This window comes from Mesoplodon bidens (assembly GCF_964165515.1).
Source record: "Mesoplodon bidens genome assembly, chromosome: 8".
Lineage (NCBI taxonomy): Eukaryota > Metazoa > Chordata > Mammalia > Artiodactyla > Ziphiidae > Mesoplodon > Mesoplodon bidens.
Genome location: NC_138165.1, coordinates 55,565,053 through 55,591,099, shown reverse-complemented (window position 1 = coordinate 55,591,099; position 26,047 = coordinate 55,565,053). Strand labels below are relative to the sequence as shown.

Below are 26,047 nucleotides of genomic sequence, written 5' to 3'. Positions count from 1 at the left end.
TCCCAAAGTAACCAACTGTCCTCTGCATGCATATCTCATTCCAAAATCCAGTTCCTTCATTGTTAAAAATACTATCTTCTTCAATAGATTATTCTGATGATTTAAACTGCATAAATATATAAAATTTTCCAAATATTATTCCTGTAATGTAGTAAGTGCTTAATAAATATTAAGGGTTTTTGTGATGCTATTTTAATTTCTTCCTCTTCCAAACCTCCTCTTCCTAACCCACTCGTGGGTGATCAGTTCCATTTCTAGGCTTCCTACTTTAGCCAAGTCCCTGTTCTAAAATTAATAAGAAATTTATAGAAATAATTAGTTCTTTTTTCCTTTCAAATCCCCCAAAGGATTCACTTACTACTTATGGCCTCTGGCTAAGAATGAAACAAAATGATAAAAAGAAAGATCGGTCCATTCCTTATGGCCAGTTCTAAAATCAATTAGATGACTTTTCTTTTCCTCTTTTAACTAGAAAATTGTCTACTTGATAAAAAACTAATGGCCAAAAATCTCAGAAGCTGAATCATAGTTTTTTATTTTTTTTCCAAAAGAAAGGGTATCAGAAAGAAAAATAAATTAGTATGCCCTTGGTTTTCTTAAAATAGGGGAAATATACTTTTTTTAAGTTTAAAGTTACACTTTATAGTATTAATGGTATCAATGTACCTAAGCTAAAGGAGACCTCCACATTATCATTTGCATACCGTTTCCACAAATAAATAGATACCAATCTATTGTCTAACAGAGTATGAAATAATTTGAAAAACATCCAAAAGATTGACCTATCCATAAAAATATTTTCTTCACATGTCTTTAATGGTGCTTTAGTTGGATTTACAGTGTTGGGTTAAGATACTGTGCTTCATTCAAACATACTAGTAAGATAACTTGTCAATCTCTTAGCAGCTCTTAATAATTTACTATGAATAAGTGTAACCAGGCCTTTTGAGAACAGGGTTCTAGGTAACTCAATTTTGATAAGGAGAAGAGTAGAGAAAGACATGAGTATCAGATATAAATGTATAAGAGATTCCTGAGCTGAAAATCCTGAGCAGCTAGAAAGAAATATAGCAGAATAGAGTGACTCAGGAGAGGGAAAAAGAAAGGTGCCTAAACAGAATGGATGTACTTCATGTGAATAAGTACAAAGCTGGTGTTGGGACCTTTCATTTTCATGAGGAGTGCTAACTGCCTGAGAAAGAAGTTTCAAGAGACTTCATGGTTCTTTCAATAACAGAGAGAATAATATATCCCAAATAACTTGACCAAAGTTTTCATGATAGTAAGTCATCGCTGTGCATCTTCTGGAGCTTTTGGTTTCAGGTAACCTATTGAGGAATCCAGATACCTAACAGAGGCTTGCTTTGTTTTGCTTTGTATTTTATGTTTTGAGTTCAGACATTATCCAAAAAGGATATGTGAAGTATTTCCAATAATTTGTTTGACCTATAATGACTTATTCTATGTGTGGTTATATTCATTTCCTCGTGATGTTGGAAAGTTTTTGTTTTCTTGTGGTAGTTAATACTTTACATCCTGAAATATTTACTGGACTTGACCATCTACAAATACATACAAACTGTTCTCATGAGTTGAAAATATAGTCTTGAAACAAATTTGAAATGACAACACAAAGTAGTATTGTTCACTTTTACAGGAACAGAAAGAAATTGAACCAGCCCTAAAAATTCACTTTGTAACCAAGGAAGTGGTTTCCATAAAATTGAAAAAATGTCTCAAAGCAACAGTATTGTATTTCTTAAGCTATTGCTGTTACTGACATAAAAAGAATTATTTCTATAATTCTTCTTTGGCCTTGGTTGGTGACAGAGTGGTTATTAGAAAAAAATTGTAAACAGCTCTTTCTAAGCCTCCAGGAATAATACAAAAAAGACTCTAACTTGAGTGTCACCTGCTTCAATTATTAGATGGGTTTAAAGTAATATGATTCAGTACATAAATCAAAATAAAGCATGATCTTTTACCAGTACAAATTTGCAGAAGTGCAATGTAGTTTCATCAAGTAATGCCAACAATGGTCTAAATAAAATTGTGTTTAAGTGATTACAAATGCAAGATGGTACAGTGTAAAGAATTAAAAGTAGGACACTCCATTACCATACAGCCCTTGATCTCTCTGGGTTACAGTTTTCTTATCTGTAACATGAGGAAATGCCACTAGATTGTGTCAAATGCTCCTTCTAATTCTAACATTCAAAGATATATGCAAATGTTGTGGAACTATTGAGGAGAAAATCTTTCATGTAAATAGGTGATATTCAACCATGTAAATATGAAAACAGTATTTTGTCACATATTCTCCTTCAGGGTTGTTGCAGTTTTTTTTCAATAGACTATTTTTTTACAGCAGTTTTAGATTCACAGCAAATTTGAGCAGGAGTCCTCATATACCCTTTCCTTTCCTACACTCACAGCCTCCTCCACTATCAACTTCTTATACCAGAGTGGTACATTTGTTACAAGTAATGAACCTACACTGACATGTCCATAGTTTATATTAGGATCTATAGTTTACATTAGGGTTGAGTCTTAGTGTTTTACATTCTATGGATTTTAACAGATGTATAATGTTAAATGTTCCTTCAGTTTTTGTATTGTCTTAATAGCCAGATCACTGTGTGATGCTGTAAAAAGGCATCAGAATATTCCCCATAGTGAGTATAAAGAAATGACATCCAAATAATCGTACTTTGATGCTCTGTTTAAAAAAGAAAAAAAAATTCCCATAGATTATCCATTCATGCATTACCTCAGAAACTATTCCCAGTTTATCTTTGTCCCCCATAGCAACTTAGCTATGATGTACTACTCCTAGCAGATAGTAATCAACATTTGTTAACATTGAGTTGGATAACTCCAATTTGAACAAAAGAGATAAAAGATGAAAAAAGAATATAAGCTGGAAAAGTTCAGTCAATCACCATTCTCTGAGTAGAATTTCCTCTAGTTAAGTAATATCCTATTATGTGATTATTGTGAAAAAGTCATAAATACCCCCAAGGTGTGGGTGGGGGAACTGAATAGAGCATTACTTACTGGAGATCACATTACTAACTGGAGTACTGAGCTTTATTTTGAAGGCTTTTCCCCCTAACTAAAATATATCTTTTAAAACATCAAATGCAGTATTCATTCATCAGGAGGAATATCACCCAGCAGGCCAGGATTTTCAAAGCTTAATATTTTTTTTTCCAGTGGAATGGGACTTTTCCAGTGAAGTGATAAGAATGCTTTGAACATTTAAAAAGAGCCACAGGGTCTTCTTTCTTCTGTGGATAGTATCCAGAATTGCTTCATCTGGTGAAAGAAATCCTTTCACTGCAGAAAACTTTAATTCATTACAACCAAAATCCAGCAAGATTCAGATCTGTTAATCCTTGTGAGATGTACAGGTTTGAGCATATATTTATCCCTGAGAATTGTGGTAGTGAATTGGTATTATATAAATTATGATAGTTATACTTAACAAGTGAACCTCCTTCACACCATTTCCTTATTATGTTTAGAATAAGGGACAACTGTGCTCTTTCATTTTGTCATCCTAACCTTTGATTGATCCTAAAAGTAGAGATTATGTCCTGAAGTGATTGCAGTTAATGAAAGAAGAGGAAATAGAATGTCTGCAAAGGGAACTAGAAGAGGAAGAACATATAATCAGGTTATAAAGGTCTTGATAAAAAAAATAGGGGGTGATGTATCAAAAATTTTCTCTATCTCTCTGGAGAAATTCAGTTATTTTCCTTCCTTCCTCCCTAAAGCAGCTTCATTCAACCAAGTCACAGAGCTTGTATGTTGTCTACAATGCTATTATGAATCAAGTTGCTGACATACTTATGCTCATATATTTTCATAAAATGCAATTATTAAAAGATCAGACTGTATAGTAGATGGAAGCACAAATATACGTGGAGACATGGTTGAAAACTCTTGATACTACTGCCAGCACCACCATCATCATTAGTGTTTCAGTTGGTTTACTGTCTGCTAGCCTCCTAGGTTTACATTTAATGACTTCAAATAGCTGGTGGTGTTATTTAATCTTTAAATATCTGCTCTACAGACTATTCATTATCATCATTAGTAGTAATAAGTTCATTTTCACTAGAGGCGTTTACTAATGTACTCTTTCTGTCCTCAAGAAGTTAAGAAACAACTATACTCTATGCAGATAACTGAATAGAAAAAATACTATCAGTCAAAGAACAGAAAACAAAATCTTTGCTAACTGGGAGCTTAAACATAGCTTGCAGAATATGTTTGTAAATATATATCACATATGCTAATTTCTACAATCTATTACTTTCCATTATTAAGTATTGTTACTATTTTCTGAGCACTCATGTATATCAAGCACTGTGCCAAACATTTACAGACATCGATCTAAATATCCCCAAAAATGAGGAAACTGAGCCTCGGAAAAATTAAGTAATTTACCTAAGGTCATAGAACTAGTAAATGGTTAAACTGGTTTTAGAATCCAAGTTGTCTGTTGCAAAAGTCTGGTCTCTTCCCACCATATGTTTTACTGGCCCCTAGGTCTCTGGCCCTCTTAAATTTCAAAGCAAGTTTTATCTTGCTATTTTCTTTCTTTCTTTCTTTTTTTTTTTTTGCAGTATGCGGGCCTCTCACTGTTGTGGCCTCTCCAACTGCGGAGCACAGGCACCGGACGCGCAAGCTCAGCGGCCATGGCTCATGGGCCCAGCCGCTCCGCGGCACGCGGGATCCTCCCGGACCGGGGCACGAACCCTCGTCCCCTGCATCGGCAGGCGGACCCTCAACCACCGCGCCACCAGGGAAGCCTTATCTTGCTATTTTCTGATTAACAGTAGAAATTTTAATAGACTCTTAAACATTCTAATTTCACATGACTATTCCATATGCCTATATCTTTTTGCATTTAGAAGAAATTGATTTTCTAAAAATAATTCCTTTCTAGGAATGTAATTTTAAAATATGGCAGTTATAATATGAAGAATACAAAGTTTTAACTAATAAGGAGTAATTGCTCTATGGAAAAACTATTTTGATACAAAATATGTTTGTTATAAAATATTAGTAATTACTAAGGATTTAGAAACAAGGAGAGTACTATTCTTTGCAAATAAAATTATCTGCCCTCATGCCACATTATATGAAACGTAACCATTTCAAGGCCAACATACAAACCTTGGAGAGTGAATTCAACTCATACAAATAATCAGTTTGCCCTTAAGGAACAAGAGATTTACAAATGATCTAATCAGGACATTTGACCAAATGGCTTATTTGATATTTGTATTTGGAAATTTATCAAATACTTTCAAAAATAATGATGGAGTCTTTAAAAGAATCAACTATGTGACACCAGCTAAAACAAGGGACTGTGTGTACTTAGTAAAAAGGTATACACATATATAAATACACCCTTTTCAAGTTCAAGTTTTTCTTAGTTTTGCACCTATTAAATCCTATATAATAAAATTCTACAGAATAACATGTACGTGAATAAGAGGTAGGGTGGATTACACATGGTAGGGTAGTGAGCCTTCCACAAAAAATGAGGTTGGATCAAAGAGACTTGTTTGATCAAAAATCACACTAATTTTGGCAAAATTTACATAATCCTCAATAAAGTATGCTATATTTGTTTTATATTTCCTTTTGGAAAAAGCCACTTTAAAAAACATAGGAAATTTTCCTCTTTGTGATTCCAAATATTCGGTGCAAATAATTTTCTTAAGAAAAGTCATCTTTGAACCATTTGTAAAAATCCCCAGTAGTTCGCTAATTTGTAGCCAAAAATTCATTAACACGTGAATGAACAAAATGTGTTACAGCCGAGGGAAATAATAGGCTTACTACCAGAAGCCCATGTGCTGTTGTTTAAAGATTTTTTTTAAAGATTATAGTCAAAGAATGATTTTTCTAACATCTGATAAAATTGTCTTTACATATATAAAAAATATACTGGGAACATGCAGTACATCTTCAACACCAAAACATTAACTCAGGAAGCATATGATTTAGTTGGATGAGAGATGGAGAAATTTGTTTTTATAAATTTAATCCTTCAAGTGTAGAATAATAAATATGAATATTAATGAAAGAAGTATACTCAATGCTTATGCTGTATCTGAATTTAGCAATTAGAACAAAAAATTGATTTCCTTCAATACATTTAACAGTTTCTACCATCAATTCCCAATCACACAAATTCTTTTTTTTTTTTTTTTTTTGGCCTTGCTGTGCAGTTTGTGGAATCTCAGTTCTCCAACCAAGGACTGGACTTGGGCCATGGCAGTGAAAGCACTGAATCCTAACCACTAGACCACCAGGGAACTCCCCCCAAATCACACATTTGTGTTAACCACAAAAAAACGATAGTGTCCAATCTGCTTTCTTTCGCTGTTTGCTAAAACAAGAAGATAAGGTAAAATCTGACTCTGAAATGATAGCTACTGTATTCAAAAGTAATATAGAATGGTTTAGCATTTATAATTGTTTCCATTATTTGGATTTCATTTGCTATTACCTGTATTAGAATAGATAACCACATCCTGGAAAATATTTTAAATAAGATTATGTTTAAGTAAATAATAAATCAAAATGCTTTATTTTTAATATTTATAGTTGGATAAAAGTAAAAGTGTCATTTGAAAGATAAAAAAAGATAGAAATAAAAACGAAGCAACCAAATGCCAATCATGGCACTTTAATGTACTTGCAACTCATATGTTATATGTTAGAAAAATTCTGCTTCATTTTTTTCAGACAAAACATATTTACAACAATTTGTGTTAGGCTTAAAAATTCATTTCTGATTTGCTTTCTTATTCCTCATCTTGGCTATCAGATTACAGATGGAAAGGTTATATTTCCATCATGTTTAACAAATCAAGTGAAAACATTATAGATAAATTATGAATAAAAGCTATTTACCTGCATGGAAATCTATTCCCACAGCAAATGAAGTTCCTGATATAGGCATCAAGGCATCCATTTTGTCACTTGGTTCCAGAGGTATTCCCCTGATTCCTTCATTAACAGAGTACATAAGAAATGACTCTATACCTAAATTTAAAAGGAAACAAAAATAAAATGAATATATAACATTAAAATCATTCCATTAGCAGGGGGTGGGTATCAAGATGGCAGAGTAGAAAGACCCCAAACTCACCTCCTCCCACGGGCATGCCAAAATTACAACTACTTACAGAGCAACTATCTATGAGAAAAATCTGAAGATTAGCAGACAGATATAAAGAAGGAGCCACAATGACATGGGTAGGAGGGGCAGAGACATGGTCTAGTCAGGACACAAATACACCCCCAGGTCAGTGACCCACAAACAGGAGAGGAGTCACAACCACAGAGGTCCTCTCTGAGGAATGAGGGGTCTGGGCCCCACACAGTGCTCCCCAGCCCGAGGATCCTACACTGGAAAGACAAACCCCCAGAAAGTTGGGCTTTGAAAATCAGCTGGACTTGTTTTGGAGAGACATATTGGAAACAGAGGCTTCTCTCTTAAAGAGTGCACACAAAATCTCACATATTCCAAGTCCCAGCACAGAGACAATAGTTGGAAAGGTCCCCGGGTCAGATCCACTTGCTGATCTTGGAGAACCTTCTGGAGAGGCAAGAGGCAATTGGGAAGCCCCCTGGGGACTGACAGGCTGGCAGCAGCCACTTTTGGGATCTTGGGATCCTTTTCAAACTAGTCCAAAAAAATTCAAGAGGAAGAACACCTCCAAATTCATTCTATGGGGACAGCATCACTGTAATTCCAAAACCAGACAAAGATGCCACAAGAAAATAAAACAACAGACCAATATCACGGATGAGCACAGAGGTGAAAATCCTCAACAAATATTAGCAAACTGACTTAACAATACATTAAAATGATCATACATCATGATCAAATGTTATTTCTGCCAGGGATGCAAGGATGGTTCAATATCCGTAAACCAATCAATGTGTTACACCACACTAACAAAATAAAGGATAAAAAATTATATGATAATCTCAATAGACACAGATAAAGCTGACTTTGGTTGCCTAAAATCTGTATGGATGAAGTAAATGCATCAGAACTAAGATTTTTCAAAACTTCATACCTCGACATGACATGCGGTTCTTTTGGAGATAATATCCAACTGTACACATGCAAGTTCTTGTAGTTTCAGATGTTGGTAAACAAAGCTGAGAACATCCACCATTATTTAGTTGGCAGGAATTGCTGCCTGCAAAGTAGGAAAACAAACAAACAAAAGAAACATAAAAATCAAAAAAACTAAAGAAAGTATAATTCGATATCAGTAATTTGAAGAAATATTTATGCTATTATTGATTTATAAATGCAGCTGTTTCATATTGGTATCATATTTTATTCCCTCAAATAATTTGATGTAGCAGATTATGGTTAAAGTTTCTCCTTCCAAAAAAGCACTGCATAGTGATTACAGACAACAGTACTATACTCAATTTATAGAATCAATTTAACTTTGAATACAATATGAATACAATTCAAAGTTGCTAAGAGATTAGATCTTAATTGTTCCCACCACAAAAAAGAAATGATAATTATGTGATGTAACAGATAGCACTATGGTGGTAATCATATTGCCATATATAAAGTATCAAATCAACATATTATACATCTTAACCAACAGTATCTGTCAATTATATCTCAATAAAAATACATTTACAATAAATAAATAACTTTTTGTAAAGTAAGTTTACATGAGAGGATTCATAGTTATAGAAGAGCAAAAGGAAATTGGTGTGCCGTGAATATGGTCATAGATCTTTGTAATATTTTAAGATCACAGAAACAAGGAGATCTCTTTTCTGACTTCTAAATTTCACTTCAACTCTACAGTTACTTCCTTTTCAAGAATACTCTATCCAAATGTATCAAATAAATAGTTGTTAATTTATATTACTGACTCAACTCAAAGATTATACCATTGAAAGTAAGGAGGTACATATAAACATATAGGTATAATTGATTTTTTAAAAGCAAGGAACTAAAATTTGTCATTCCAAGGAACATAATTCTTCCAAAATAGATTTAAAACACACCCATAAGAGTTATCTAATTAACTAGCATATTAATTTGCCTTATTCCTGTGAGGTAGCAATGACAAATATTAGGTAATCACAGGTCGGAATTCTATAAAGATGGTCCATTAAATTTACTAGGCCCAATGTGCTAATTAAAGCTGGTAACATAAAGTTAAGTAATTTACAATCTTATCCATCAAGTTCATTAAATATCCCAGTTTTACAACATTTTTATTATTCTAGGACATGCAATGCCATTTACTGGATGTTCAAACTCTGATATGGAGTACAGTAAATCCAGTGAGAATTACAAAGCATTATGAAAGCTATATAGCAATAGTGCTCTATGCAAAATTCAAAATACCAATGCAGCTCATTATTTCTAATCGCCTGAATTCAAGATAGTCTGATGGGATTTAATTGTTCAATCAAACCTGTCACAAGTTCTGTCATTTCTGAGGTGTGAAATAGTCTCAACTGGGGAGATTTCTCAACAGGAGATCTACCACATTCTCTGCTCATTTCTTATACCTGGCAGATGCTCTTATGTAGGTCCACATACTAGGATTTGAGTTGCCCTGAACTTCTGAAATGATTACCTTTATCTCATATATAAACTAATGGAGATTCATTGATTTATTCCCTTTTTTCCAAGCTGACTTATAATATTAAGATGAATTTTCAGCTCTATGATTATTCTAATAATGAGACAATTGTATTTATGGATCTACAGTAATTCCATACTGACCATGTACATATTTCATTTTATAGAAAGCATGTGAATGTACATTAATGCAATGCAAATCTATAGAGATACGCATTTGGATATAAATTTACTTCAACTACCACTAAAGACTGGAAAGTTGGGAAGAGATTGACAAGTGATACTTGTCTATAAAGTTTGAAAAAACACCAAACAGAGAGTAGGGGAATCAAGGGAACTGAAGATGTAAAGAAAAATGGATCAGAGTTGATATATAAAAACAAGAGAAAATGAGGCATTATATAACCTCAATAATATCCAAAATACAAGAAAAAAGAAGAAAAAGGAGATCCTGGTACTGTGCATTTTTAAACATAATAGTAATAATTATTTTTTATAAATAATAAATTAACTATGTTAATGTTGTACAACAATAACACAATCCATGTATCATTTGTTTAGTCTCTAAGGGAAAATGATGGTGAAAGAGAAAAGGCAAAAAAAATAAAACACATCATTATTTTAATAAGTATCTTTGCCTATTAAATATAGATTTGATGTAGGAAAAATATAGAGAGATTTTTAAAAGTAATAATTTAGGTAGTGAATATCTAGCAGGTTAGAAATACTGGTTTGGCTTAATATTTTGTAATGATATTGATGTTCAAACCTCATTCCTAAATTCTCTAGTGGAAATAGAAAGTCCACTTGACTAATGAGAAGTCTCAGCTCTCCAGTGATCTGTGTCAAAAATGATAAATGAAGTAGCTAATTGTACTTTGAAATCCAAAGTGGTAGTAATGTTAACACCTTAAATAGTCCTAAATTGCTCATATTTCATACTAATGAAGCTTTTAAGCTACCTGCTGTGATTCTGTTAATGGGACTGTCTTTAATACAGACGCTTTTATCATCATATTCTTCCAGTAAAAACATTATTTTCACTGCATTTTAAGCTTAGTCATATTATACCATAAATTTCTAAGTGCTAGAGGGTCCTGTCAGTTTGGTAATACTTTCACAGTGCATAGAAGCTACAACTCCACCTATAGAATCAAATCCTTAAAAGATGAGGGGGATCTTGTTAAAATGAACAATGTGAAACAAGCATAATACAATGAACTTTTCTTCCAAGAAACTATTGGAACTATACCTACAAAAATTCAATGTATTATATTAATTTACAATTTCAAAGTATGTGTTTGCTCACATTTTGAAGGAATAAATATAGATTTAAAAAACTGTTTGGAAATATAATCTCTATAATTTGTATTTTATAATGTGTATTTTCAGATATAATCTCATTCAGTATAGACTATGAACTAAAGTTTATCATAGTGCTGTAAGTTTTTACGCTTAACAAACAGATTGTATTGAAGTCCACAAAAGTGCCATATTTTATTTATTGAGTGAGAGTATTTTATTCCCAGTTAAATAAACTATTTTCCATGACTTGAATGCCAGTAAAATTATTTATTTTGATACAGAAAATTTTCTATTAAGTAATTCCTAGTGAAAACACTCCTGTTCATTATTATAGACAATGACCATATATATATATATATATATATATATATATATATCAGAGAATAAGTACAGATTTTGTGCCTAAGAGTTTGGGTGTCAATGTCTTCTCAACCATGAACGGATCCCAGTAATCAGTCCAGATGGTTTTAGAAAGCAATTCTTTTCTCTTAAAAATATTTTTTTTCCTGAAAAAGAAATATTTCCTGCTGCTCCTGGCAAGAAAGGATTCCAGACCGAAATTTGATCCATGCTTTTTTCAGAAAAGGTAACCATGAATATGGTCTTCACTTTGTCCCCAGCTGTGCAGGAATGGCTCTCAATTGGTATCTCCAATAAATTCTGCCTGCTTGATTGCTGTCACCTGTCTTCAGAATTAGTGATCCCTTTGGTTCACTGTTCTTATCTCTACTCTTATCTGCTTTGATTTACATGCCCAAATACTTTAGATAAAAATCCGTTTAAGTTTTCTTGATATTTTTTTCCTAAGCAGAAAAATATGTGAAGAAAAGGATTTCATGGCAGAGATTTAAGTAAGATAGTAGAATATAGAAGAATATTTTTTCTAGGAAGGGAGTTCTGCTAATGTCATGGATCATGAACCAAAATTGAAGAAAAGACTAGCAGGTGTAGGGCTGTACTGGCTGGCATCTCTAATCTAATTGCCATTTGGGCAATGTGACAAGTCCACGTATGTAAACCATCTGTTAGTTCTCTCACTCCATTTCACTGCACACCATTTGGACAAGCAAAAACAAAAACGCAAAATGCTTAGAGCCAAACAGTGTAGTGCTTTTGGTTATGAAATTCTTGTATCAACATAGTCCATTTGAGGTCCCATAGTTCATTCTGTTTCTGGGCATAATTATATATTGAATATATTTTACTGGGATTTTTTCCTTATTCTTATACTTTTAAATCAAGAACTGAATAAGACCTCTTTGAAGACCTGACAAATTAAGGTTCCTTGGGCAGCTTTGCTAATGTTTTGAAAGCTCATTATATACCTTATGCTAAAGGCATTCCTTCTACAGTATTAAGCAGCATTTACCCACCCCCTTTTTTTTGACTAGAAGAAAAATAGGGAACTTCAATTTTTGACTTGAGAAAATAATATGAAAAAAGAGAACATTATATATTCAAAAGGCGGCACAAATGCATTACTGTGTGACTTACCTTGCTGTGCTTCTTTATCATACACTTTCATATGAACGACCCCAGAAGTCTTATTTCTTAGAACAGTGGGGTTTCTTCCATCTCTTTTGCTGCAGGTTCCCAGCTGAGCTAAGTTTTGGTCTGCCCACCACAGTTTCTTATCTATAAAAATGAAAAGATTTTTTTTTATGAAAAAGATAATCATCTTATTAAATAATAATAAAGAACTATTAAACTCTAGTGCTTTCTGATTTCTTTTGTTAAATTCCCAAACCCTGTTTCTATGGGAAACAGCAAAACCATTTTCACTTTTTTTTGTTTAAAAATTTTTTTTAATTTAATTTAATTTATTTTTTTATACAGCAGGTTCTTATTAGTCATCAGTTTTATACACATCAGTGTATAATGTCAATCCCAATCGCTCAATTCGTCACACCACCATCCCACCCGCCCCCACGGCTTTCCCCCCTTGGTGTCCATAAATTTGTTCTCTACATCTGTCTCAACTTCTGTCCTGCAAACTGGTTCATCTGTACTATTTGTCTAGGTTCCACATACATGCGTTAATATACGATATTTTTTTTCTCTTTCTGACTTACTTCACTCGGTATAACAGTCTTTAGATCCATCCATGTCTCAACAAATGACCCAATTTCATTCCTTTTTATGGCTGAGTAATATTCCATTATATATATGTACCACATCTTCTTTATCCATTTGTCTGTTGATGGGCATTTAGGTTGCTTCCATGACCTGGCTATTGTAAATAGTGCTGCAATGAACATTGGAGTGCATGTGTTTTTCTGAATTATGGTTTTCTCTGAGTATATGCCCAGTAGTGGGATTGCTGGATCATATGGTAATTCATTGTAATACATTGCTGGATCATATGGTAATTCTATTTTTAGTTTTTTGAGGAACCTCCATACTGTTCCCCATAGTGGCTGTATCAATATACATTCCCACCAACAGTGCAAGAGGGTTCCCTTTTCTCCACACCCTCTCCAGCATTTATTGTTTGCAGATTTTTCTGATGATGCCCATTCTAACTGGTGTGAGGTGATACCTCATTGTAATTTTGATTTGCATTTCTCTAATAATTAGTGATGTTGAGCAGCTTTTCATGTGTTTCTTGGCCATCTGTATGTCTTCTTTGGAGAAATATCTATTTAGGGCTTCTTCCCATTTTTGGATTCAGTTGTTTGTTTCTTTAATATTGAGCGGCATGAGCTGTTTATATATTTTGGAGATTAATCCTTTGTCCATTGATTCGTTTGCAAATATTTTCTCCCATTCTGAGGGTTGTCTTTTCGTTTTGTATATGATTTCCTTTGCTGTGCAAAAACTTTGAAGTTTCATTAGGTCCCATTTGTTTATTTTTGTTTTTATTTCCATTACTCTAGGAGGTGGATCAAAAAAGATCTTGCTGTGATTTATGTCAAAGAGTGTTCTTCCTATGTTTTCCTCTAAGAGTTTTATAGTGTCCAGTCTTATATTTAGGTCTCTAATCCATTTTGAGTTTATTTTTGTGTATGGTGTTAGGGATTGTTCTAATTTCATTCTTTTTTTTTTTTTTTTTTTTTTTTTTTTGCGGTATGCGGGCCTCTCACTGTTGTGGCCTCTCCCGTTGCGGAGCACAGGCTCCGGATGCGCAGGCTCAGCGGCCATGGCTCACGGGCCCAGCCGCTCCGCGGCATATGGGATCCTCCCGGACCGGGGCACGAACCCGTATCCCCTGCATCGGCAGGCGGACTCTCAACCACTGCGCCACCAGGGAGGCCCTAATTTCATTCTTTTAAATGTAGCTGTCCAGTTTTCCCAGCACCACTTATTGAAGAGACTGTCTTTTCTCCATTGTATATCCTTGCCTCCTTTGTTATAGATTAGTTGACCATAGGTGTGTGGGTTTATCTCTGGGCTTTCTATCTTGTTCCATTGATCTATGTTTCTGTTTTTATGCCAGTACTATACTGTCTTGATTACTGTAGCATTGTAGTATAGTCTGAAGTCAGGTTCCTCCAGCTCCGTTTTTTTCCCTCAAGACTGCTTTGGCTATTCAGGGACTTTTGTGTCTCCATACAAATTTTAAGATTTTTTGTTCTAGTTCTGTAAAAATTGCCATTGGTAATTTAATAGAGTTTGCATTGAATCTGTAGATTGCTTTGGGTTGTATAGTCATTTTCACAATATTGATTCTTCCAATGCAAGAACATGGTATATCTCTCCATCTGTTGGTATCATCTTTAATTTCTTTCATCAGTGTCTTATAGTTTTCTGCATACAGTTCTTTTGTCTCCCTAGGTAGGTTTATTCCTATCTATTTTTTCTTTCCATTGCAATGGTAAATGGTAGTGTTTCCTTAATTTCTCTTTCAAATTTTTCATCATTAGTGTATAGGAATGCAAGAGATTTCTGTGCATTAATTTTGTATCCTGCAACCTTACCAAATTTATTGATTAGCTCTAGTAGTTTTATGGTAGCATTTTTAGGATGCTCTATATATAGTATCATGTCATCTGCAAACAGTGACAGTTTTATTTCTTCTTTTCCAATTTGGATTCCTTTTATTTCTTTTTCTTCTCTGATTGCCATGGCTAGGACTTCCAAATCTATGTTGAATTATAGTAGTGAGAGTGGACATCCTTGTCTTGTTCCTGATCTTAGAGGAAATGTTTTCAGTTTTTCACCATTGAGAATGATGTTTGCTATGGATCTGTCATATATGGCCTTTGTTATGTTGAGGTAGGTTCCCTCTATGCCCACTTTCTCCAGAGTTTTTATCATAAATGGGTGTTGAATTTTGTCAAAAGCTTTTTCTGCATCTATTGAGATAATCATATGTTTTTATTCTTCAATTTGTTAATATGGTGTATCACATTGATTGATTTGCATATACTGAGGAATCCTTGCATCCCTGGGATAAATCCCACTCGATCATGGTGTATGATCCTTTTAATGTGTTGTTGGATTCTGTTTGCTAGTATTTTGTTGAGGATTTTGTATCTATATTCATCAGTGATATTGGTCTGTAATTTTCTTTTTTTGTAGTATCTTTGTGTGCTTTTGGTATCAGGGTGATGGTGGCCTCATAGAATGAATTTGGGAGTGTTCCTCCCTCTGCAAATTTTTGGAAGAGTTTGAGAAAGATGGGTGTTAGCTCTTTTCTAAATGTTTGATAGAATTCACCTGTGAGGCCATCTGGTCCTGGAATTTTGTTTGTTGGAAGATTTTTAATCCCAGTTTCAATTTCATTACTTGTGATTGGTCTGTTCATATTTTCTATTTCTTTCTGGTTCTGTCTTGGAAGGTTATACCTTTGGAAGAATTTGTCCATTTCTTCCAGGTTGTCCATTTTATTGGCATAGAGTTGCTTGTAGTAGTCTCTTAGGATGCTTTGTATTTCTGCAATGTCTGTTGTAACTTCTTCTTTTTCATTTCTAATGTTATTGACTTGAGTCCTCTCCCTTTTTCTTGAAGAGTCTGGTTAATGGTTTATCAATTTTGTTTACCTTCTCAAAGAACCAGCTTTTAGTTTTCTTGATCTTTGCTATTGTTTTCTTTGTTTCTATTTCATTTATTTCTGCTCTGATCTCTATGATTTCTTTCCTTCTGCTAACCTTGGGTTTTGTTTGTTCTTCTTTCTCTAGTTCCTTTAGATGTAAGGTTAGATGGTTTATTTGAGTTTTTCTTGTTTCTTGAGGTAGGCTTGTATAGCTATAAACTTCCCTCTTAGAACTGCTTTTGCTGCATCCCATAGCTTTTGGATCATCGTGTTTCCATTGTCATTTGTCTCTAGATATTTTTTGATTTCCTCTTTGATTTCTTCAGTGATCTCTTGGTTATTTAGTAACGTATTATTTAGCCTCCATGTGTTTGTGTTTTTTACCTTTTTTTCCCTGTAATTCATTTCTAATCTCATAGCATTGTGGTCAGAAAAGATGCTTGATATGATTTCAATTTTCTTAAATTTACTGAGGCTTGATTTGTGACCCAAGATGTGATCTAACCTGGAGAACGTTCTGTGTGCACTTGAGAAGAATGTGTAATCTGCTGTTTATGGATGGAATGTCCTATATATATGAATTAAACCTATCTGGTGTATTGTGTCATTTAAAGCTTCTGTTTCCATTTTTTAATTTTAATTTTGGATGATCTGTCCATTGGTGTAAGTGAGGTGTTAAAGTCCCCCAGTATTATTGTGTTACTGTCGATTTCCTCTTTTATAGCTGTTAGCAGTTGCCTTATGTATTGAGGTGCTCCTATGTTGGGTGCATATATATTTATCATTGTTATATCTTCTTCTTGGATTGATCCCTTGATCATTATGTAGTGTCCTTCTTGTCTCTTATAATATTCTTTATTTTAAAGTCTATTTTATCTGATATGAGTGTTGCTACTCCCGTTTTCTTTTGATTTCCATTTGCATGGAATATTTTTTTCCATCCCCTCACTTTCAGTGTATATGTGTTCCTAGGTCTGAAGTGGGTCTCTTGTAGACAGCATATAGATGGGTCTTGTTTTTGTATCCATTTAGCAAGCCTCTGTCTTTTGGTTGGAGCATTTAATTCATTCACGTTTAAGGTAATTATCAATGTGTATGTTCCTATGACCATTTTCTTAATTGTTTTGGGTTTGTTTTTGTAGGTCCTTTTCTTCTCTTGTGTTTCCCACTTAGGGAAGTTCCTTTAGCATTTGTTGTAGAGCTGGTTTGGTAGGTGCTGAATTCTCTTAGCTTTTGCTTCTCTGTAAAGCTCTTGATTTCTCCATCAAATCTGAATGAGATCCTCTTAGGCTGTCTTCATTTCTTTTCATACGTTTTTCTTTATTCTGTTCCGCAGCAGTGAATTCCACCATTCTGTCTTCCTGGTCACTTATCCGTTCTTCTGCCTCAGTTATTCTGCTATTGATTCCTTCTAGTGTAGTTTTCATTTCAGTTATTGTATTATTCATCTTGTTTTTTTGTTCTTTAATCCTTCTTGGTCTTTGTTAAACGTTTCTTGCATCTTCTTGATCTTTGCCTCCATTCTTTTTCTGAGGTCCTGGATCATCTTCACTATCATTATTCTGAATTCTTTTTCTGGAAGGTGACCTATCTCCACTTCATTTAGTTGTTTTTCTGGGGTTTTGTCTTGTTCCTTCATCTGGTACATAGCCCTCTGCCTTTTCATCTTGTCTGTCTTTCTGTGAATGTGGTTTTTGTTCCACAGGCTGCAGGATTGTAGTTCTTCTTGCTTCTGCTGTCTGCCCTCTCCATTTTTACTTTTAAAAATATAAACCATAGTACATTCTATTGTTTAAATTTTCCTCCTCTCTGTCCAACTAGAGATACTTGACTTAACTTTTCTTTTTCTTAAAAACCACATGATATAAATAAAAGTATAGTTCAAATTAATATGGAATACAGATTTTATTATTTTCAATCTGTACCATGATCATAGTAGTATTGTGTTATATCACGAAATGAACAGCAACATCCAACAAGATATCTGAACAACTATAAAAGGACTGTTCTCTAAGCTTTGTTTAAAGTGTGTAAGCTTTTAATCATTTGCACTCTCCATTACTGGATTCTTCGCAGTTATAGTAACATATTTTGTATAGTTTATGCTTCTTTCTCTGTAATTTTATAAATGTGCACTATTAACTTGTATTGAGTGTTCATTTGGTAGCAGAGACTCTGAAATGTGCCACAGATTAACAATAGTCCAGTAGCCAGAATTCTAGTAAAATTTCACATTTATTATTATATTACATCAAACTGTCATAGCAAAGCTATAAGGATGCTACTATCATTTTTTTATTTCATAGATGAAGATTCAAGGAGATTATTTTAATCAAATATACATATATGGTCTGTCTCCAAAACTAGTGTTCTTTCAAAGTCTCCATGCTGAGTGCATTTAAAAATTTAAGGTAATGAAATAATTTTAAATAAAAATCATAATTTTAAAGGTTTTGAACAATTTAGACTTTCAACAAGCATCTAACTTAATGACAACTGAGACCACATCAATTTCAACATAGAAGATACACATTAATAATAACCATCCCTTTCTAAATCTAATTTTGTGCAATGCACAATTCTAAACACTATAGATTAATTCATTTAATCTTCACAATTCTGTAAGGTAAGTGCTACTATTATTAAACCATCTTATAGTTAAGAACACTGAAGCAAAGAGAGGTTAAGTGGTTTTTCCTGGATCACAGAATGACTAGTGGCTCCAGGTTATGAAACAAGCACTGATTTTAGAGTCCATGGCATGAATCTCATTTCTACACTGTCTCCTTCCATAGATGGATAGAGTTTAGTCTTCTTTCTCTTGACATATAGATATGGAACTTAGATTATGATGGTGAAGTTGAGTACCTCATTCATTTATGTTTTTATTTATACTCACAAATTTATTTTTAGGAACAGAGAAGTTCTCTGTGAAGAAAAAGGGCACAAACTTTGTAAGAGACTCTTTTGAAAGGTGTATAGCACAGTATAGTGGACTGAGCACATGTGTTTCCACTTTTGTTTCTTCTACTAACCCACTGCATTAGAAATATGGAAACATAAAACAGAATAAACCCATAGTGAATCCACATAATAAACAAGAGAATGACAGGCATATAAACAAAGTGTACAAGATGGTCAGTGTATGGAAACAGGAAAATGGGGAAATAGGCAGATAAAGTTGCAACCTAGAATGTGATTTTAAAAAGGCTACAGAGGAATGGAAGACATCCCTTTCCACAGAACTCTAGATGACCTTGATTTTAGCTTGGAAATAACAGAGTGAAGTGCAAACAAAGGTTAAAAATAGGGTGATTAAGTCAAGATATTTTTATATGTAATACTACCTACCACCACAATGTCCCCGACCCTTTGCCCTAAGTTTACAGATGGCTAATGGCTGACAGAAAGCCTCAAATAAATACATAAGCAAAGCTCTTTTTTAAGATACTCAGTGAAAAATCAGGGATATTAAGGCTGGTGCCCTGCAATAAGGTTCTTTTCATTATGACCTTTGGGGAACCCAAATCCTGACCTTCTAAAGCAAAACCTGCAAACTCCCTCCTACAAGACATCTTCATGCCATGCACCTATCTGTGCCTTCAGGAGAAAGCTTCATGTGTTAAATCTCTAAATGTAATGCAGTATGTGTTCAAAGCTATACAGAGCTCCCAGGAAGAGATCCCCCTGCAAGGAAGATACCAAGTGAAAAGAGTTTTATTTTCATAAAGATAAATGAAACCCAGGATAGATCACCCAGTCCTTTCTTAAATGTCATGGGAAACCAGGATATTCAGTTCAATGAGGAAAATTAGCAGAGTGGAAAGTAAACACTAAGGTTAAACATAGAGATGCAAAATGAATAATTCAGAAAATATCTTTTAAATAATCATATATTCAAGTACATATCTCATTCTAGAAAAGTTAAAGATCATTTTTAAAAGTAATATTTAGAGAATAAAACAGGACTCAGGGATTAAAAAGTATGTCTAAATAAAAATATTTTTAATAGAATGGCTAGAAAATGTGGTTGAGGAAATCTTCCATAATAAGGAAGAAAAAGACAAACAGAAAATATGATAGAAAAGGAAAGAAATAAAATGTCAGTCTAAAAAGTCCAAAAGCTGTACTTGTAATCATTGTATTCTTCACTTCCATGCAGTCATAGAAAAAAAAAAAAGAAGAAGAAAAATTCCAGTTTTACTTAAAAATGTCCTTAATTGACCAGTAAAAAGTATCAATTTTGTTAAATGTTAACTCTTCAGTCCAGGCCTTTTTAATATTCTGAGTGACAAAATCAAGAGTGTGCAGAAAACACTTCTGGTGCATAGTGAAGTATGACTGTGTGGAACAAATGTATTTATGAGATGGCTTGAACTGCAGGAAGAATGTGCTACTTTTTTCACAGAATATCATTTTATCCTTGAAAGAATGTCTTACAATCTATGGCTATTCAGACTTAGGTATTTGGCAGATATTTTCTCAAAAAAAAAATGATGGAGAACAAAGTTAGAAGACTGACAATACCAAACTTTGAGACTTATTATAAAGCTACAGTAATTGTGACAGTGTGGTACTGTTGAAAGAATAATAGAGCCTATGCTCTAGTGAGGGAGACAGACAAGAAATAAACAAATAGAAAAGACATCATTAAAATTCCTATAAATCAACAGCAAATAAATAAATAACTTGATTGAAAATGGGCAAAGGACTTAAATAATCATTTCTCCAAAGAAGACATGCAAACAGCCAGCAGGTATATGAAACAGGTATATAAAAAGAAGCTCAACATCATTAATCATCAGAGAAATGCAAATCAAAACCACAATGAGATATCACCTCACACCTGGCTATCATAAAACAAAACAAAACAAAACAAAAACCATAACAATGCTGGCAAGGATACAAGGATGTGGAGAAATTGAAACTCTTGTACACTGTTGCTAGGAATGTAAAATGGCACAGCCATTTTTGAAAATACTATGGAGATTACTCAAAAAATTAAAAATAGACTACAATATGACCTAGCAATTCCAGTTCTGGGTATATATACAAAATAATTGAAGTCAAAATCTTGAAGAGATATTAACATTCCAATGTTCACTGCAGCATTATTCATAATAGCAAAGGTATGGAAACAACCTAAGTGTCCATCAAAAGATGAATGGATCAATAAAATGTGGTATGTATATACAATGGAATATCATTCAGCCTTAAAAAAGAGGAAAATATTCTGCTGGGGGATGCTGATAACAGGCAAGACTATACATGTGTAGGGATAGGGGAATGTAGGAAATCTCTGTATTTTTGTGTCAATTTTGCTGTGAACCTAAAACTGCTCTAACAAAATAAAGTCTTCTACAAAAAGGGAATTTTGCCGTATGCAACAACATGGATGAACCTGGAGGAAATGATATAAGATTAGCCAGTCGCAGAAGGATAACTATTGTATGATTCCACTCACATGAGGTATCTTAAAATAGTCAAACTCATAGTAACAGAGAGTAGAATAGTGGTTGCCAGGGCCTGAGGGAGGGGGAAAAATAGGGGAGTTGCTGTCCAGCAGGTATAAAGTTTCAGTTATAGAAAATGAATAAGTTCTAGAGATCTGCTACACAATATTGTGCCTACCACTAATGACACTGTATAGTGCACTTAAAAATCTGTTAAGAGGATAGATCTCTTGGCAAGTGTTCTTACCACAATAAAAAAAAGTAAGTTAAGAAATAACCGAAGACTGCCATTAGTCCTATAAAGAAAACAGGCACAGTTTCATTTTTTAGTTAGTTTCCCTACGTTTGTCTGCATATAACTCCATTCTACTCACCCTTCATTGCACAAGTCTAACCCCACCCTCAGTGAAATACTTCAAACTAGCACATCCTATGTTGACTCTTCCTACTCATTGATTCTAAAGCCTCTACAGACAGAATCATATGGTTGCATATAAAATCGTTGCTTTTTCTTTTCTTTTCACTTGTACTAATTTTGACTCCTTATCCAGAGATGAAAACTCCTGAAAACAAGGATCTTGTCTTGTACTTCTTCATATGCTTCACAGTGCTTTGCATTCTTTTGAACTGAGCATGATGTAGAAATTACCTAAATACTGTGAAATGACTGGGGAAATAATATCCCTAAAAATATCTCCCATAATAATTCATCACTTAGAAAACATTTAAATAAAGCCATCTCTCCAATTTCCTCTTGATATTATCTTTTTAAAATTTCTCTTTTTAAATATCCTTTTTGAAGTTCCCTCTAACTTAAAGAACTTCGGTTTTTGACTGTGTAATTATTATTTAGAATCACATTTGTTTCTCTCACTTTTTTTCTCACACTGTTATTCATACATATATACTAGAATCTTCAGAAATTACCAGATTTCAAAAATTGCTCCTTAATTGTATGTAAGTAATTATGAATTTCTCTATTTCACTATTACAGTCTGAACTGTGCACTCCAAAATTCATGTGTTAAAGTTCATGTGTCAGTACCTCAGACTGGGGCTGTATTTGAACATAAGGTCTTCAAAGAGGTAATTAAGTTAAAATTAGGTCATTAGTGTGGATCCTAATCCAATATGACTGATATCCTTATAAAAAGAAAATTAGGACACAGACACACACAGACGGAAGACCCAGGAAGGAGAAGATAGCCATCTACAGGCCACGGAGAGACGCCTCAGAAGAAATCAACCATGTCCACACCTTGATTTCAGACTTCAAGACTCCAGAACAGTGAGAAAATTTTCTGTTAAGGCACCCAGTCTGTGGGACTTTGTTATGGCAGCCCTAGCAAACGAATACATTTACTAATAGGGATACAGAAGAAATTTTTGAGCTATAAAAAAGAATTCATATAAATATCATAAATATAAATTGATTCTACCATACAGTCTCCAAACTCTTTACTCAAAAGAGAAAGAGACAGACAGACAGAGAGAGAAATAAAGAAAGGAAATAAATTTACTGTGACCTACTAAGTTCCAAGGTCTTCGCTAGGCTTTGAACATAGCACATATGATTGCCTCATCATAAATGAGACGTGATGTGTTAAAACACCTGTCAATAAACAAAATCTACAACTTTTTAAAAAAATCCATAAATACAGCAACAAACATCAAAAGAAATAGCCCAGAGAATTGAGATTTTATCTACTGCCTAGGAATTTGGGTAGGGGAGAATTCTCACTTGTGACTTCAATAACTAAGTTTCACCCTAATAGCTCCAAAATCTCTCTCATATGCCTAACTATCCTCTTAATCTTCAGTCCATGTATCCTACTACATCATAGGAATTTCTACCTCACTATAATGAAGTCACTATGAACTTTACATGACCAAAATAAAATCCATTAAATTTTTCCCATGTATGCTTCTTTCCCAATAGACTTCTGTTATGAATTTTTGTGTCCCCTGCTAAATTCATATGTTGAAATCTTAATCCGAAGGTGTGGGGCCTATGGGGGGTGATTAGGTTGTAAGGGTGGAGCCCTCATGAATGGAATTAGTGCCCTTACATAAGGCACATCCCTGAGAGCTCTTTATCCCTTCTGCTGTGAGACAGTAAGACCAGTTGGCTGTCTGTCAACCAGGAAGCATATTCTCATCAGACACTGAATCTGCTGACTCCTTGATCTTGGACTTCCCAGCCTCCAGAACACTGAGAAATAAATGTTTGCTATTTAAGCCACCCAACCTATGGTATTTTTGTTATAGCAGCCTGAACTAAGACAGCTTCTGACAGCAACTGGTCCCCAGTGCAGTCATCAGAGGTAAAAACCAGATAGTCATCTTTTTTTTTCCCTATCACCACCATAGCGTTTCCCAGGTGCCTTTCTGATCTGAGCAAGCCCACTTAATTCTTCACTTTATATTCTCAGGAATGTTTTATTTTCTCTCCATTCCCACTAAAACTGCTTAGCTCAGGACCCCATTATTTCTCACTCCCCTGACTATCATTGCTGTGGAAACACTAGAGTGATGTTTCCAAAATGCAAATCTAAGCATGTCACTCTGCCACTTAAAATTCTCCAATGGCTTGCTTTCCCCTGCCAAACCACTTAGCATGGCACAAAGGCCTTCCATGATTTGATGCCTACTTAACTTTCCATCACCAGATCTATTACTGCCCGCTATGCACCATGTTCCAGGAATACTGAACTGCAGTCAACTTTCAATTTCCCAAGGATAGATTAACCATGTTATAGGAAAAAAAAAAAAAGATGAAAATAAGCCAAAGACAGCTTATTTGTAAAGAAAAAGAAGTAAAACTGTTGTGAATAAGAGAAAAATCTACATATCAGAACGAGTCTATTACTTATAATTATATAGGAACCATTCCATTTTTACATTGTACCTACTGCAAATCAGGAACGCCCCTCCACCTGGACAGTTAGAGGTGAATATGCTTGCTTACAGCAGTCTGTTAGCTTGTTAACCGCTCTTTGGTGCAGGAGCAACTTTTTGCAGTTTGTCTGAAGCTCTGGGCAAAAATCTATTTCTTAGGGCAGTGATGGTACTAGAAGTCTCTTTGCTCTGCCTTCTCCCAAGACTCGTTTTTATTTATTTTTCTTAAACAGATAATCTGGAGAATGACAATGAAGGTGGGATGGAGAGCACTGAAGAACAAAGCCCAGAATTTTGCTTTGAAGCCTTTGTGACCTTGAACTGACAAATGTAGTCCAAATTCTCTCAGTTCATTGCTACATTGAGGTTTGCCTTACTGAGAACTGAGGGGGCAGTCTGGGGTTGTAGCGAAAAAAACTTGAGAATGGCAGGTAATTTAATTTCCAACTTGATGGCCTGACTGTGCTGCCGGTGAACTAGTATTTGTGCAATGATGAAGGAGAGAATGACAGTGAAAGGGAAGAATTTGCTGACAAAAACAAGGCAGCTCTGAATAACTGCTTGCTGGGATATTTAGAAAACAAAAAGTAGAGTTTATTCAATGAAAAAGATTGTTTTCATCGGAAAAGGGGAAGAGGAGAAAGAGGAGGGGGAGAAGGAGAAGACCTACTCAGCTCAGAGCAGACTATTTCAATATTTTAATGAACTACATTTGAATTAAATATCTACCTTGTATCACAGTTGTGTTGAATTGTGTCTGAACAATGTTTTTTCTGTATTCACCCAATTTCCATTACCCTAGTTAATAGGATAATATAGAGTGGATATAATTTTCCAAAACAATGATTCATTAATATCCTATGCCCTTTTATATTTGTCCTCAATTTACTTCCTCCATATGGAATCCTTGCCTCCACTGCTACACCTAGCTGTACTCCCATTATCTGAATAATGGACACATACCCAGATTTCTAGACTCAGCTCAAATGGTACTGCTGTTTGGGAACTTTGATTGTCCCCAAGACGTAAAGTGGTTCACCTGACCCTTTGTGTTGTTCTGTGTACAATTCTAACTTTCCTAATCCTATATTTATTTACATGTCTGTCTCCGTGTTTAAAATGTAAGACTCTTTGGGGGAGGAATTAGTCTTATTAACTCTTATCCTCCATATATATGCCAATGCCAGTTACAGGGATGGTTTTTAAGGCTGGCTGAGAGTCACTATAGTAGGTGAGAGAGTGTGGCTTGGAGTCACAAATGTGCTTTGTTATCTGGTTATGACACTTCCTCTGGGTGATTTTGAACAACTTACTTGGACTCTTATTATTAGTCTCCTCGTCTGTAAAACAAAGAAAATTCTACTACACTCATATAATATATGAAATAGTTAGCCAAGTGACTTGAACAGTAAGGACACTAATCGGTACCTATATACAATAAAAGAAAGAATGAGTCAAAAAAATAAAATCTAAAACATACATGTGACTATACTGATTTTAATACATAAACAATTCAGAAAAACATTTCTACCCACTGTCAATTGGAATGTGTGTGGAATTATTTTTCTGGAATTAATGGTGAGTTACTGTATTTCTATGATTTTACACTACTTCTCTCATGGCTAGCATAATGTGTCACCCCAAAATATGCCTCTTTGGCTTGGATTATTTGGAACTGATAATTTTAAGGAAAACCAGACACACGAGAAGCTCTGAAAACAGAGTAGGAATTACCTTTTGGTATGAAAAA

General features: G+C 34.3%; 1 protein-coding gene across 1 annotated transcript in view; it reads right to left on the bottom strand.

Moving 5' to 3' along the window:
- Positions 1-26,047, bottom strand: part of LRP1B (LDL receptor related protein 1B) — a gene marked incomplete at its 3' end in the record, with an annotated part of 2,330,707 nt that overhangs the window by 537,625 nt on the left and 1,767,035 nt on the right. The window contains exons 54-56 of the mRNA XM_081243013.1: positions 12,467-12,607; positions 8,115-8,240; positions 6,940-7,071 (exon numbers count right to left, since the gene is read on the bottom strand). Of these exons, the coding sequence (XP_081099139.1) occupies positions 6,940-7,071; positions 8,115-8,240; positions 12,467-12,607 (399 nt within the window). The remainder of the gene's footprint in view (positions 1-6,939; positions 7,072-8,114; positions 8,241-12,466; positions 12,608-26,047) is intronic.